Source organism: Pteropus medius, unplaced genomic scaffold (genome assembly GCF_902729225.1).
Source record: "Pteropus medius unplaced genomic scaffold, Ma_sr-lr_union100, whole genome shotgun sequence".
Taxonomy (NCBI): Eukaryota; Metazoa; Chordata; class Mammalia; order Chiroptera; family Pteropodidae; genus Pteropus; species Pteropus medius.
In genome coordinates, this window is record NW_024342467.1 from 10,517,563 (window position 1) to 10,534,189 (window position 16,627).

Sequence of the window (16,627 nt, forward strand, 5' to 3'; positions counted from 1 at the left end):
GTGTCTACTCTTTACCAAACATGAATTTCCCCCAAAGGCTTGTCTACAAATCGGCCATTGGTGATGAATCCCCCTGTCTTTCCTGCTTGTCATTTCCAGGTTGATTCCCCATGGCACGAAATCTTTAATTTAAAACTTTAAATCTCCAATGAACTGGAATCCTGGAGCTGGTGCAGCTTGGGAGTTGTACGGATTTGGTTGGAGGGCTTGAACTTGGGAAACATTTCAAATCACCCACAATACCAGATTTGGGTCCAAAAATATTGATTGAAAAAGCGCAGTGCTAGATGTCGGGTATAAAAGTTCAAATAAAACATGGGGATTGCCCTCAAAGAGCAAATTCTTTATGAGATAGATACGGGAGAGAGATAAATTTGCATTTTTTAAAAGCCATAGTTTGGAGCTAAGCTTTGGATAGTGGTTAATGAACTTCACCAATATAAATAACTAGGCCACTTTCTCGTTACTTCTGAGTTCAAGTCTGTAAAATCTAGCCTTTTTTTTTCTTTTTAGTTTGTCATTATTTGGGAGTTCCATATCTCAATCCTCCTCAGGACATTCTGAACTCAGAAAAACAATTCCAAATATTTAATGACTTGACTTGAAATATGGCTTTAATACCCTGATAGCAGAGATACTTCTAGCTAGATATGCTAGATCAGCCATCTGTCCTGTATCAACACCATTTCACGAAGAGTAAAATTTTAGACATTCTAGCCACAGTAGTATTTTTAGAACATAAAAGAACAAAATGATTCTTGGCATTGAGAGGCATATTAAGCCAGAGTAAAAACTGGCTACTGAAAGCCTCCTGAGTAATTAATTGGTACCCATTTAATATGGTGCTACTTTCCCCAAAAGTGTTCAATACTCCCAAGTATGGATGCTGCTAAATTTGAGAAGAGAGTTTTCAACTTAAGAAAGGAATTTTAGAGCTAGAAGAAATCTTAGATATCTAATCTCCTAATTTTATAGAGAAAGCTCAGAGACATGACTCACTAAATTTGTACTTAATATATTTAATTTGAAGAAAATTTGTTAACAGAATTTCAATTCCTTAAGAATAAAATGGATTTTCAAATGCTGGCAACAAAATAGTAAAGTAACTGAAGAAAAATTTTGCATGTGATAGCTAATCAAGAAATCTTATATTACAAAAATAAATCCCAGCTATAATAAAGACCTGAGTGAAAGTGCATCTCCAGAAGAGATAGAAGAAAATAAAATTGAATATCTGGCCACAGAATCAGGAAGAACGTTCTAATTTTAAAGGCATTTTTTTAAATTAAAAAATATAAATTAACAGTTTTGCTCATATATGTATAAAAATAAGTAAATAAGTAAGAAACAAACTGGAGAAAACACATGCAACAAATGAGACAAAGATTTACATCCTTTATATATAAAGAGCTTAGTCAAATCAATGAGAAAAATCCCAATGGAAAATGGGCAAAGGAGGTAAATAGACTACAGAAGAAAGATAAATGAATTGATATAAATACAAATATTTGACCTCATTAGAAAAGAAATGTAAATTTGAACAAGATAATACTCCTTCTTTCCCGTTGGCTTAACAAAAATACTTAGTTTCTCCTCCTAAGAATCATAATATCAAAATACTCAATGAGGGCGAAGGTGAGGAAGAGGGCATTACAAAACAAGTATTGCTGATGTAAGTGAAAACTGGCATGAGCTTTATGGAAAGTAGTTGAGCAAAAACATAAAAGATGAACACAGTTCATACCTGTAAGAAGTAATTACTCAGCTAGGAATTTACCCTTAAGAAATATAAAGTTAGATTTTTGTAGTGGTCTACAGCCATGCTACCCTGAACAAGCCCGATCCCGTGTGATCTTGGAAGCTAAGCGAGGTCGGGCTTGGTTAGTACTTGGATGGGAGACCACCTAGGAAGACCAGATGCTGTAGGCTTAAAAAATAAGGGGTTATAAGCTGACAAGTTCCTTGCGATCTGTGAGGTCAACCAAGGTTTGCCTCATCTAAAAAGAAAAAACAAAAAAAAGATTTTTGTAGAGAATTACATGTCAGATCTTTCTTAATAGCAAAATTTTGAAAACATTTGAACCCTCAGAAAAGGGTGGTTAAATAAAATATATTATAGAAACATAAGGCAAGCCTCATAATGTATATTATGGGATGGTGAGGGGGACTGTGGTTAGTTATCCCTCAATTTTTCTTTTCTTCCTTGTAGCTTTCTATTATTTAAAAATTCTCTATGAAACGTATGTATTATTTTTACAATTGGTATAACAATTTCAAACAAAAAGATCTTGAATAGAACTGTAGTAAATTCTAGCAAGTTGCTTAATATCTCGTTCTTTAACTGTTAAACACCTATAAACCTACTTAGGAATAAAGCCTGTTTTCAAAAACAGATTCAATCAGTAAAACAGGTCAACAACTATATAAAAACACTATTTTTTTTGAGAAATACATTTTGTAGCTAAAAAATGGGCGGCGGGGGAGAATGTTAAATGCCAACAATATGTACCTTTCTTTAGATTTGAGATTTAGGATCTCTGCCGTTTATGACTTGTGTCCTTAGCTGGTCATAACCCAGGGAGTTAAAAAGATGATGTTTCATTTAGCAAATGCCTCACAGGACAATGTTCTCAAACAAATATCTTATTCAAAGGGTCCCCCTTTCTGCCTTCCGGAAGCCCTCTCAGGCCCTCTCCTGTCTTCTCATTGCCTTACTTCTTGACTCCCCTGTCTCTGTTCTCTCGTCTGTCTCCCTTGCTAAGGGGTGGGTGCCTCTGCGGGTCAGATCCAATCTCGCTCACTTCTCTGTTCTGTTTTCTGGGATTGCTGGTCCATAGGTGTTCAATGAATGCTTTTCTCGATAAATGGAGGCAAGAATAAATTAATCTTAGTCAGATTTTTAAAAACTTCACTCTGTATAAGAAAAGGAGAAAGTTTTCCTGAGATGAAAAAGTACTTAGGCCCTCAACGAAGTCAACTTTATGTATTGTGGCTGAACAGCCACTAGTGGTAGCAGCAAGCTAAAGAGCTCTTTGTCCATCTCCCATCTTCACTTAGTATGATTCTTTTATTTATTTATGTATTTATTTATTTATTTGAATTAAGTTTATTGGTTAATACAATTATATAATTTTCAGGTGTACATTATCATTTGACATATGTATATTCTATTGTGTGTTTACTACCCAAAGCCCAGTTTTCTTCAGCTACCATATATTTGATACCCTTTACCTACTTCGCCCTCCTCCTATCCCCTATATTTGACCCCCTTTACCCTGTCTACCTCTCGCCTCCTCTCCCACCCCACCAGTAACCACTAGTCTCTAGCCCATGTCCATGAGTCTCTGTTTGTTTGTCCTGCTCATTAGTGTGATTCTTTTAAGTCATCTCTACGAGCTCAAGCATGGGAGAGAATCTGAGATAAGCTAATGGTAGAGAAACTAAGTGACTGACTGATGAGAATGTTAGCCTCTTTCTGAAGACCTCAGGGCAGTTAGGTAAATGACCAAATTCCCCAGTGTCAGTAAGTCACCATATTCAGCTAAGGAATACACGTTCAGTTTGCTCTGGATCTTCCACAGGCCTTTGCCACCCAGCTCTTTTTTCCTAGCCACCCCCCCTCCCCCGACCCCCACCCCCAGACTGAGATGTCTGTAGCCTGCCATCCTGTCACTCAGAAGAAAAAGATACCTTTCCTGGCTTTTCTATTCTGGACTGAAGCAGTCTCAAAACTTAGTTTTGGGCCAAAAGAGGATCAAAACACTCTTTACTACATTCTTACCTAAAAGTTCTGGAGAAGGCAGCCAGAGGTGGGACAGGAAAGAAGTCAGAGCTAAGATGCAAAATTGGCAAACCACAGGGGGCATGGCACAGGAGAATATGCAGCTGCAGAAGCTGAATATACCTCGGGCTGCTCTGATCTTTATTAATAAGGAATTTTCCAGGGTGTGGTAAACTTTTCTCAGGTCTGTGCAGATCTCCCCTATACGCCAAGACCATGAGTAATACTAAAAGACAGGAATTTGAGATTTACTGACTTAGGACGGAAATAGGTCTACTAAAAATTGAGATAAAGGTTAGATTTGATTGCCAAACTACAGTGGAAATGTCCTTTAATAGTTCAATAAGTCATGAGAGGTTTCAGACCACAAGCATCTGGCATTTACGTTTATTTCTTAAAAGACAATGAGAATAAAATCAACTCTCTGCTTTGTTTCAGGGTTTCTTCTCTTGGATTTTAAGCATTAGAATTCTGCCTTATCTAAACTCCAAATCTTCCCTTCATCACCTTGTTGGCTTAGCCCTTAATTTCAAACCTATGGGTATAAGTTAGCACCCACTTGGGCTGTGGGTGCTTCTGCCTCTGTCGTTTTATGTTCTGGAATTCTATTCACTTACATCTTTTAAAATTCCAGCCATACAAATTACTAGAAGAGACAGTATTAACTCCATGGCTTCAATCATCCTTCGGGTCCCATCTTTTCAGAGTTATATCTGAGTATTGTTTTAATATTGAGTCAATTTTTAGAACTGTGCTTCCATATGGGTATTTAATAAGAAGCACTGAATGACCCCATTTATTTCTTGCTGACAAAATTGTTTGTGCCTGCTCTCAGGAGTTGTTATGTTAATTTTCTGATAGGGTAACTGCTAATAAATAGGGGAGAAGCAGTTCGACAGAAACGTTTTACTGGGGCAAGGGTCATTTCAATCAGGCTAGCCTCACATCAGGGCCCCACAAAATAACACTTCAGGAGCACAGAGAGATAAAAGGACAAAGACTGAATTACAACGTTCTCTAACAAACCTGAAGGGTCTCTGATAATTAGTATTTTTATTAGTGATTTTTTTGCATTTGATTACAAAAGTTAAAAATTATCTATTTTACTAAAAAAATATTATCAATGAAGATAATATTTTTTAACATTTTCTTGTATTTAACAAACTTCCAACACGATTGTATAGTACTTATTGCCCATATTAGAGAAAACTCTTTCTAATCCTATTGAGCAGGTACCAGTTTTTGAATGAAATCTTTCCTTACTCAAACAATCAAGACACATGATATCTGAAGTTCTTTCCAATTCCGATGACTTTCAGCGGAAAACTCCGGGATACTCAGATTGGTTGCAAAAAATAATGCAGCATCATAATCCCTCAACTTGTAATAACAATAAGCTCATTGGGCAGGGAAAGAGCATCCATCAACCAGAAAATTCAGTTTGGGATTTTATTATGCATTGTACCATTTGGGGATCATTAGAATTCTTTATCCATAAAAGTATCAATATAGAGATGGTCTTACCTCTATAAATTCTAGCCAAGTCAAGATCATGAAAGGTTTAAAATATCATCTATATGAAGTACATACTCTTCCTCTTTGACTGCAAAGGGCCAAAATTTTACCTTGATACATTCCATACCACCTCTTTGTGGTCACTGAGATATGCTCTTATGACTCATTAAGTTTTCATGAGCCTCCTTACAAATCCCTACTGCCAAGCCACTTCCTGCCATCTTAATTGTCTTATCATCACCATTATTCTTTCCCTGTACGTATTTCTTGGATCTTAAGGAACCCCTAATCCTTTATTCTGATTTGGCTTGCCTCAATCATGCCCAGCCATTACTGGAACCTGAACAAAGAAAACATTTACAAGGGTTTGTTAAAATTGTTGAGCCTTATTCACTTAATTACGTAAAACGTATAATAAAGGAACACACATGCCATATCTTATTTCCCTACCTTTTTTTTTTATTACAGGAGGGAAATATTGGAAAAGAAAAACAAAACACAAAAACAAAATTTGAAAAACCTTTTCCAGGTAAACCTAAGAGCTACAGTATTGACTTTCGCAGACTAAAACAAGTCCCTTTTGCTTTGGTCATGGAGTGCACTATTTTTTTAAAAATTAAAGACAAATTTTTATGTAATGACAATAAGAACATGGTCATGTTTTAAGTAAAATATGGGTATTTAACATGATTTATTAGAGAAATATGTACTGCACACTTGCCCACAGTCTGTTATGTTCTGGTATTTTCAGCAATCTTCTATTTTTGCTATCTTAAAAAACATTTAGGGCTGCTGTATGCCAGATGGAATTTTTCCCTTCCACCCACTTCCCACTGCAAAAGATTCTTTGCATCTTACATGGAAATCTTTTATAAATTCCTTTTCCTCATCTTTATCAACTGAAGTATTTGAATCACTCAGAAATCATCAGTTTGGCTGAATCAATATGAGGCAAATATACAGCAGAGGAAATAAATTTAAAGTGAACATATATGCCTGCGCGGTGTTTATTAACAGAAAGTACTCACGTTACATGCAAGCTCAAAATTCATTTCTACGAAAATAGGAATCGAAGTCAACTCTCTAAAGAAAGTGGTGATGAAGTAGCATATTTTAGGATAAAGATAATGAACTGGAATTGAGCTATAATTGGACACTCTGTCTTCACAGGGACTTCAGCTCAAGTTTCTGGATTTGAGCTCCTCTCAGCAAAGCCTTAATGTTTATGCTGGTTACCCCTTCATGTAAAACCAACAGAAAGAACTCTGAAGAAAGGAGAGTCAGAAAGTTTTAAGAGGAGTGAATGTGACCCATATTTCCTCCTGCAAAACTGTTCCCACAGTGCATCAGCAGAGTCTCAAAATTTCAAATTTAATCATCTTTCTCCCTCTTGCTTTTTAAATTCCTCACAAGAACTCAATCTTGCTCTGAGCACATGATTTTTGGCTAAGCCTGTCAGGCCTTGCATCCTCTGACCCCTGAACCTCTCTCACCTAGCCTGCCTCTTCCCTCATCCCCACCCCCATCCCCTTATGCTCCAGACACTTGGTTCTGCCTTTAGAGCTACAGCATCCTCTCTGGCATCAGACCCTCCACATCGTCATACATGTTCTTTCCTCTGCCTGGAATGCCCATCCTTCCTCATTTCTCTTAGTTATTCTCCTGACCCTTTAGATTCTGTCTCTTCATCAGGGACCTGTGCACGTCTACCTAGACCAATTGACCTGCCCATGACAAGCTAACATTGCACCCTGTATAGCATCGTACAGGTAATTGTGAATTCAGCCTCCGAATTTCTTGCAGAGCACTCACTCCCCAAAGGCAGTGATGTATCAGGACAGTCCCGGGGAACCAAGGCACATTGGTTCCTATGTCTCCCTACCCCTTGATATCGCTTCATGTTTTTATTTCCAAGCCTCGGTAGTACACAGTTGTCACGAAGGGCCGTCCATCTGTATGTGAAGAACTGTCTAGCTGTCTGTGTATCTTTACATTTTTGTCATGAAGCATCCATTATAAACCCAAGTGAAACTGAACCGCCAAAGATTTCTAGTGTCACCTGATCAGACAAAATCTATAAGGTAATAAAATTGTTATTTTAATGCAGATCAGTCCTTGATGCTGGTAGAGAAGAAAAGATGCCAGGGATCTGGAATGAGATATACCACTGAGGAGGGCAAAAAGCCAAAGAAAGATAATCTATTCTTCAATATTTCACTTTAATGATTTCTCAAACATACTAGAGATAATAGGGCTATTTTAAATTAACAAGTATAAGAACTAAATAAACCTAGGGGGCACCATTTGTACCACAGAGAATACAAGATCCTCAGAGAAGGTAAGTTCGATAAATCTAACTGAGCTAGTATCAATTTTCTTTTTCTTCTTTTTTTAAAAAGTATTTTTATTAAAATATAGCTAACATATAATACTGTATTAGTTTCAGGTGTACGCCACAGTTATTCACTATCTATATACCTAAAGAAGTGATCACCATGATGTGTTCAGCAACCATCTGACACTCTACAACGCTATTACAATATTACTGACTAGATCCCCTATGCTGTACACCACATCCCACGACTTATTTGTTTTATACCTGAAAATTTGAACCTCCTATTCCCCTTCACCTCCCTCGACCACTTTTTTGATTTTTTAATTACCAATTTTCTTAATCGGGCCTTTCAAAAGAAACTTCAGTATTTTCAGAAAAATAAGCAAATAGCATACTGAAAAAGTCTTCTATCTTAAAAATACTGCAAATAAAATTTAAAAACCATTGGGACTTGCAATGGGGTACTTGTGAGAACCTAAAAATACAAGTAATGAGCAGATGGCTCCATCGCACAGCATGAGCACATCACTGACTTTCACTGGCTGCCTAGCTGCCATTTTTCTGGAGGAAAAACAACAACAAAAATTAGAATTTATAGAGTACGTAAAGTGAACCAAACTTGCAAACCTTGCTTTTGAACAAAGAGGAAGAGTGTGATTGCTGCAATAATGAAATACGTTTACCAAAGGTATTGCCTTCTCTCTGAAGGCCTGTGGAATTTCTTAAACACTTCATTAAATGCTGTCTTGAATGGTTACTTGTTTCCCATGCGTAAATTTTTTCCTCGGCTAGACTGTACACTTTTTGGAGGCAAGAACTATCTTCTATCACTTTTGTGTTACTTTGGTGGCCATATTAATTCTCATTAAAAATGAACTAAAATCACTCACTCGAGGACGCTTCTTTCCTATGAAAAGGTGCTTTGGTACCAAATCAACACAAAGTCAAAATTTTGTTATTAAGAAAAAGAACGTGACTTTTACATAGCGCTTCTCAATTTATAGATGGGCAACTAAATATATTAGACATTGCCTATTACACCTGGATTCTGGCTTTCAACACTAAGCAATAATGTCATAAAATTCTATTTGTCTTTAAGTAGTTTTTTGGTTAAATTACTGGTAAACTTCAAATAATGCCAAGATTGCTCTTAACTTTACTTGACTAGATGGATAATGCCAATTTGACTACAGAATGATAAAACTGCTTTACCTTTCAATATTTCGTACAGAGTAAAAAGAGAGCTTTCGCCTTATACCTAGGTTTGTATGTATGTATGTATGTACGTATGAATTTATTTATTAAAGTAATAGACGAAATGAAAGTTGGGAAAAGGCCAAGGCCAACTTTTTATATGGGAAATAGGAGTGACAGCAGCCACAGTACTCCAAATCACTTCTCCCCTATTAATCCCTGCACAAGGAACCCTTTGACGTCGGCAGAATTCCAGGATGAGGCTGCAGGAAACAGGGCAAAGGAAATTCCAGGAGGGGTTGAGTGAGAGGGACCCTGCCCTGGCCGCAGACCACGCCAAGATTCAGTTTCAGAATGAAAGCAAAATCCCCTTCCCACCCATCTATCATAAGTGCATTCGAAAAGGGGAAGGAAGTAGGGTGGGTCCCCAGACTTAACAAAGGAACCAAAGAAAATGGGGTGGGGAGAGGGGGGGATGCAGATGTGGTCCCCAGGGAAAGTGTCGCTCGGCATGGCTTTCGTCGACATTTTACAGATCCTCATTTCAGCCACTTGGAACCTGGGAACGCAGTTCAGGAGCTACCGTTGGCTTTTCCACTGCACAAGTTGACACACTCCGAAGCATAAACTGCATTTCAGGAAAACCAGTTTCGGTTTTCTGGTAAACAGAGCAGTGGTGTTCCAGAAAACAGGTCCAACGTCTAAATATATATTTTAATACAGCTATTTGACTGATAAAATGCGAACAAGTTACATGCTTCTCAAATCTAAGTTAGGACTCAAATTAAGCAGGCACCTTATCATTCTTTTTCTTTTATCTTTCCTGCGCTTACCACCACCATTTCAATAAGGAATTGTTCTGTCTCTACTCTGCAGGGCTGTCGCCTTAGTAGGTCCTCTTTCTTAGGACTGTCATGATTCTTAGCATCTTGGCTTCCTGTCCTCCCTCCAACGACGACTGCTGGGAGAAGATGTGCTCCAGAGGCCATCAGACTTGAGTTCATGCTTAGCCCAGCTCTGTTTCATCACTCAGCAGCCTCAGCTTTCTATTCCGTCAAACTGAAATAATATCTTACCCCTCCTCCAATTCTCTTTTTTATGAAAACTAACAACACTAGTCAATGGTTCCTTATCATTTCTATGATGAAGTGAAACTTCTCGGCCCTCAAAATCCTCCACAGTCTGGTCTCTGTCTCATTTCTCACTAAATCTTCCCTCTCCCACCTCCTCGTCACCATCTCCTCCTTCATTCCCACCCTTGGTACTCTGGTGACAAAGAATGGTTTGTGATTTCTAAAAAAATATCTAGTATTTGGACATTTCTGTGCATTTTCTAAAGCTTTTCTTGTATTTGAAGTATTAAAATCCAACCTAAAACCCACTTTAAGGTCCACATTAAACTCTATCTCTGCCATAACAGAGAATCCTGTTTTTCCAGGTGTAAATTCCAGGTGTACACTCCTATGCCTCTCTCTTGGGATTAACAGCACTGCTTCCTTCTATCTATTATTTGTGTCAATGTCTTTTCTCCACAAGTTGATGATACTCCCTCAGGATAGGAGCCTGACTACACTACCTGAAAGTTGAAGCTACCACAGTTATTCCAGATACCCTACAACATTGGTTTTAATAGAGGTGTATTGAATGAATAAGTGACCAAGAGTACTCTTGAATAACAGTATAGTAACTCCAACTCAGACTATATGGGTCAGGAGAGCACCTCTAAAGTCATAGTTAATTCTGAAGAAGATATATACACATCATTGAAGTAAATGCAGAAGCTCTGGCCAAATAATCCAGTTTATTCAGGGACTACCATAGAGTTTCCCTGCTTAAGGTACTGTCACAGTGTCTGGTCTAAGGAGAGGGTTTATGTAGTCCCCATACTGTTAGCTAGAACCGCCATCTAACAATTTGTTATTCAGGTAAACACTGAGTGCCTTAGCACCTATCTGACACCTGAAACATACTGCAGGAAAACAAAGCAAAGTGAATGTCTCATGCATCTTTTTGACAAAGGTGACCAACCATTCTGGTAATAAACAGAGCATCCTTATGTCTACCACGATACCAAAGAAACCTTTATAAAAATTCAAAAATGGCTTAATATAAAATAGCACACATATCTTCCCATCACCAGTCATCAAATTCTGCCAATTTTACCATCTGAATGACTCAACATCTACGGCCTTCTTATTTCCCACAGTGGCCACCCTGGTTCAGGCTTATATGTTTCACCCGACTCACTACAACAGCTTTCTCAGGGTTTCCTCCAGTACCTTCTTTTCCCCATTCAATTGTTCCTCTAAAGCAATGCCAGGAGATCGTATGAAGACCACATCTGATTATGCCACTTCCCATCTCTGATGGCTCTCTTCTGCCAGAAAAGCGAGTCTAAACTCCTTAGGGTGGCTTTCCAGGTCTTTCACATCTGAATTCTAGCCTCTCCTAGAGCCCACGGTCTTCATTCCCCATGAATCACCCAGTGCTCAAGTGGTGTCCTCCTACTTGTCCCTCTCCATGAAACGCTCTTCCCCACCCTGCCCTTCTGTGACCATCAGTCATTCTTCAAGGTCAAGCTGAAAAATCCCTGTTTGGTAACACAAGCTCCTTCCTCTATTGATATAATCATAGAATTAAAAGTAGAAAACAGGATGCCCATAAAAGAGGTAATTTCTTTAAAGAATTAATGACCAAATGTTAATTTCACTATCATAATATTTAGAAGAAAGAGCCAATTTCTGTCCCCTTCTTAAAGTTCTCACATAATAATTTTCAACACTTAGGAATGAGTGCTGGCTAATTTTGCCTGCAGCTAGTTCATAGAAAATAGAAAAACTAAGTGCTTTCTGAGAAACTTGTGATAATTATACATTTAACTTTTTTATTTCAGAAACACCTTGGCAAAAGCGCAGAATGAAGTGATTCTCTAGTTACATGCATTTATAATCATGGCACTTACCAGTTTAAATAAATATTAGAAATGACTACTCAGAAAGCTCTAAGCCCCTTCAATTTGTAACAAGACATACCAGCAACAAAAGCTTTATTCTATCAAATTCATGTCTTTCTCCACGCAGGACTACTTCAAAGTAGCTTTCCCATTTTGGCATTTATGTATAAAAAGGGATGCAGCATTCTAGAACTGGAGAAGCAATGTTGTTTAGCAAAAAGAATGACTCAATAGGCAACTTGGATTCTAACTCAGATTTTATCACTGTCTCTCCTTAGCTTTGGTCCCAGGAATGACAGATGAGGTACATGAAACATTTTTAAAACATTTTAAAAAAGAAAATCTGTATGTCACTCCAGGGTTTGGTCGTTATTGTTATAACAAGAGGAGGAAATTGCAGACTTAGGTTTACATTAAGTAAACTGCAGTTTCCTCTGTACATGTTGTGTGTTCTGAGTTATCATGAGCAAGAGCAGATGACGGCTATTGAAAAGAGAACACGAGCAGGAAAAATGAAACTGCTTCACCCACCTCACAGACACTGTAAACTCAATATGCAGGCAAAGGTATAGATACATGGAACGCTTGAAAGAGTAATATTATCTACCAGATGGCTCTTACTCCTAAAAAATTATTGTAAAAAGTGTAAGTATCTAGTGTTGAATAACCCATTTAGTGGAACACCACGTTGAATATGGAAACAACTTAAGTGCCCATCAATAGATGACTGGATAAATAAGATGTGGTATGTATATACAATAGAATATCACTTGGCAAAAAGAAAAAAAAAGAAAAAAAAAGAATAAAATCTTACCACATCTGACAACATGGATAGACCTAGAGGATATTATGCTAAGTGAAATGAGTCAGACACAGAAAGACAACAAAATGATTTCATTTATGTGTGGAATCTAAAGAATAAAATAAACAAGCAAACAAAACAGCAAGAGACTCAAAGATACAGAGAACAAACTGATGGTTGCCAGATGGAAGGGGGGTTGGGAGGCTGGGTGAAAAAGGTGAAGGGATTAAGAAGTAAAAATGGGTAGTTACAAAATAGTCATGGAGATGTAAAGTACAGCATAGGAAATACAGTCAATAATACTATAAATAACTATCTATGGTGCCAAGTGGGTACTAGACTTAACAGGGGAGACCACTTCATAAATTATATAAATATCTAACCACTATGCTGTATACCTGAAACTAATATAAAATATTATTGAATGTCAACTGTAATTGAAGAATAAAAAAAGAAAAAATTAAAACATTAAAAAAAAAAGAAAAAAGAAAGAAATATTAGCTCTGAGAATTGATTAGTTCAACTGATGTCATCCTGCAGGAGGGGGATGGCTGAGTTTGTATTTATCACTAAGGAAGAAAAATCTTTAACATTCACCTTTCCTTACTCTCAGCTTCATTAGGAAAAGCCTAGGTAGGAAAGGCCATAATTCCGATGTTCATTTATACAGCATCTTTCCTCTCAGAAGCACAGACACTTCGGAGCTGTGAATGCATCCACGTTATGACATTCACACAAGAAGTAAAAAACCTTACTGTCCCATTTTACAATCTTAAAATGAAAGTTTGGAGATAGATAACCATAAGCAAAGCTGCGAACCTCCTACCATTAAATTTCTGTCTCATGTGAAAAGTCTTTATAAGCATCAGCACCAAATTCAGATTTCTATTATTATTCATTTGGAGGGTATTATATTCTCATTAGCTATGACTACAGTATTCCAGATTGAATATATAAGGTGAACACAACACAGTTCCCTTTTTAATAAGCATAATGTTGTTTGTGGCCTAAGGCTGATGATGTCTAGACTTGGTGAAGAGGTACTCTACTGTTTGTTTGATTTCAAAAGATCTTGCCCTATGCTCAGGTTGTTGCTGGCCCATTGGATCGAATATGAGATCCGTTGTAAAATCTATCATTCATTTTAAGGAGCACTAGGAAAGAAAAATGCCCACAATTAAACTATGACATGGTTTCAAATCATCAATCGTTAAAAGATTCATCGTGATTTCAGAGATGCTAAAAGGTGGGGAAAATGTGCATCTTGAAATCAATAACATATGGCATATGAAAACTGTTGCTCTTCTAACTAAAATGAATCATTAGAAATATTGTTTTGAGAAATTCAAGCCATGTGCTGGGATATTCAAATATGCTAAAACGAGCAGAGGTTAGGAGTCAGTCTTGGATATAGTCAAACTTTAGGGTGCTTTTGACAACTTAAATAAGTCCCTAAACTTTTCAATAGTACGTAGCAAAGTGAAGGCTCCTGAGACCTCCATTTGTACTTAAAGTCAACAGACACCCCCAAAATAGTTCAGTTACAAAGCTTGCCAAGTTATTCTCCCCCTTGAGACACTGTTAAGATTTGATGTTGCGCCATTAGAGATGTTACAGTATTAAACCGAACAGCCTGCCACCCTTGAACATCTCACCTCCTCTCCTGCTCAGTAACACCCTGGCATTTGTATTGATGGCCTTGGATCTGAAAACCCATGGAGCAATTTTTCCCCCTTGAAAAGGGGTGAAAATAAAATTCCAAGAAAGAATTAAAGTCCCAGAAAGACATGTTTATAAACACCGAGAAACTGTCCCCTTCATGAGCAACCCTGGCTAGGTCACCAAGAGTGAAGTCTTACAAACAACAACAAAAAGCCAATGGACAGCAATGCAGCAGAAGAGAGCGGTTCCACTGTCTTCCTGGCACGTCGGCAGTGCTCTCAGTTCTAAGGCTCGATCTGAATAACTGCTTTCAGGAGAAGCGGGCAGAGCAACCCTTTCCCCTCATTTAACCACATCTAAACAATATCACTCTTGTTGGAACACAAACATTCATAAGAGACTGGGAAAACTCCCTTTTGATTCTCCTGCTTGGTGAGAACATCTATAATCTGTCTTTCTGTTCTTGTCTATTTCTAGTGACCTCAGATACATTTGTTTGATAACTTGAACCACCCCTTGTACTAAACGTAAACATAAAAGGACAAATTCATATTCTACAAACTATCGGATGGGGTGAAATTCCCAAGGTCAAATTTGAAAGCCATCAAATCAGGATCATAAATAGACACGCGTTCATATTTGCTTACATGCATTCTTATATTTCTACATGATTTACTTTTGAGATGAGTTCTCTTATAAATCCAGTGTCATAAACCACTGGCTACGATCTGTCATTTTTACTAGGGAGGATGCTTTTAGGGAGAAAAAAACAAACCCTAAAGAATTGAAAATAAAGTATTCTTTCCTCCAAAGATACAACCCAGGCAGAAACATTTTCCACCCCGTCAAATGTGCATCCCCAAGAGGAAAAAGGCTTACGTGTTCAGATTTCTCCCGTTCTTTTTTCTCTGTCTGCAAAAACTGACAGTTTTCTTTCGCCAGCTTCTGGACCAGTTCAATTCGTCCCATGTCATCTCTTTCCTGAAGCTTGCACATTACCCCTGCCTTAAGAGTTGGAGAAAAAGCGAAGATATACTTAAATCCACAGTCCCAGGACATGACACCGCTGCAAAGTTCACCTTATAATAAACACATCTTCTCTGTCTCCTGGATTAAATCATGGTCTTGGTAAAATATTTGGTCTTCCCAAAAGTGAAGTTTTAATCTAGGAATGCCACACTAAAAGTCTTAAAGTTGAGACCATTTATCAGTCTACTTTAAGAGAGTGAAGGGCAGAGCAAACTAAATCAATTGCTACTAACGTGTGCCCCTGACACGTCACTATTTGTTCCTGACAGCCTGTTTCCTGTTACATAAGCAAAGCCTAACAAGAGGTTAAAAACTCATGGGAAAGTTAGCCAGGAACCACTCCGGCAAAAAGGGTGAAGTGATACAGAGCACTAAAAATAGCAGTACACAACCTCCTGGTTCTTTCACTTGACCAAATCATTCCATAGACAAATACGCGGTTAACAAGGAGATCACAAGATTTTTTTTTTTTTTGGACAAATGGAAAGTTACTATGGGGCATTATTAGCAAAATACTTCCAATGCTACACTAAAATATGGTGGAAAAGTTTTTAAAAAATAAGCTGGAAAAAAAAAGCTTAAAATTTCATCAGAGTTTGGAAATGATCCATGAAGCATCATATTTTTTTTTATTTCACTAAAGTATCTAAGTAATAACAACATGAAGAAGGAGAATCTGAGACTTAGATTAGAAAAAAAAATGTTTGTTACAACACACAAATTATGAACTGTTTTTGCTCAAATTCTTTCGAAAATGGTTCATACGCACATATCAGGACATGAGCTAATAAAGAAATCTAAAGTTACTCTTGGCAGGAATGGTCAAAACTATGGAATTTCTGTTATACCCCATACAACCTACAGGATTTAAATGGACTCAGCAACATGACCAAATATGTAGAAAGGGCCAGAAGTGATCACAGCTTCATGGTCTTAATGCTTTGTGCTAAAGATACCCAATTTTTTTGAGTAGGCATCTGAGAAATGGGACCATACACACAAAGCAATGATTAAATCCTTATTCCTAGGGGCAAGGACACCTCCTCCTTATCTAGAAGTTTCTTCAACAACTAGGAAGGAAACAAAAAAATCCATAAAGTTGCCCAAATCACTGATTCCCAGAGGATAAGTGGAATTCCTCCACCAAAGGCAGAGATTTATTTTTACAACATCCCTCACAAGAGGTCTTCCAGTTCATTTCCAAGGTTTCCTTGAACAGGAATCTCAGTTTATCTTAAGACAGCCTGTGTACTGTTGGAGAGCCAGAACTATTGGAAAGCCCCTTATCACACTAGACAAAACTCTGAAACCACTGAAATTAAACCCATGAGTACGAGTTTTGCCTCTTAGAGCAAC

At 37.6% G+C, this 16,627-nt stretch overlaps 1 protein-coding gene and 1 pseudogene across 3 annotated transcripts in view; one reads left to right on the forward strand and one right to left on the reverse strand.

The window, feature by feature from the left end:
* The window catches only part of RAPGEF5 (Rap guanine nucleotide exchange factor 5), a 200,780-nt gene that overhangs the window by 76,766 nt on the left and 107,387 nt on the right, over positions 1 to 16,627 (reverse strand). For all 3 annotated transcript variants that reach the window (XM_039862520.1, XM_039862521.1, XM_039862522.1), the window contains one exon: positions 15,122 to 15,247. In XM_039862520.1, coding sequence (XP_039718454.1) covers positions 15,122 to 15,247 — 126 coding nt within the window. The remainder of the gene's footprint in view (positions 1 to 15,121; positions 15,248 to 16,627) is intronic.
* Positions 1,811 to 1,929, forward strand: LOC120602537 (uncharacterized; annotated as a pseudogene).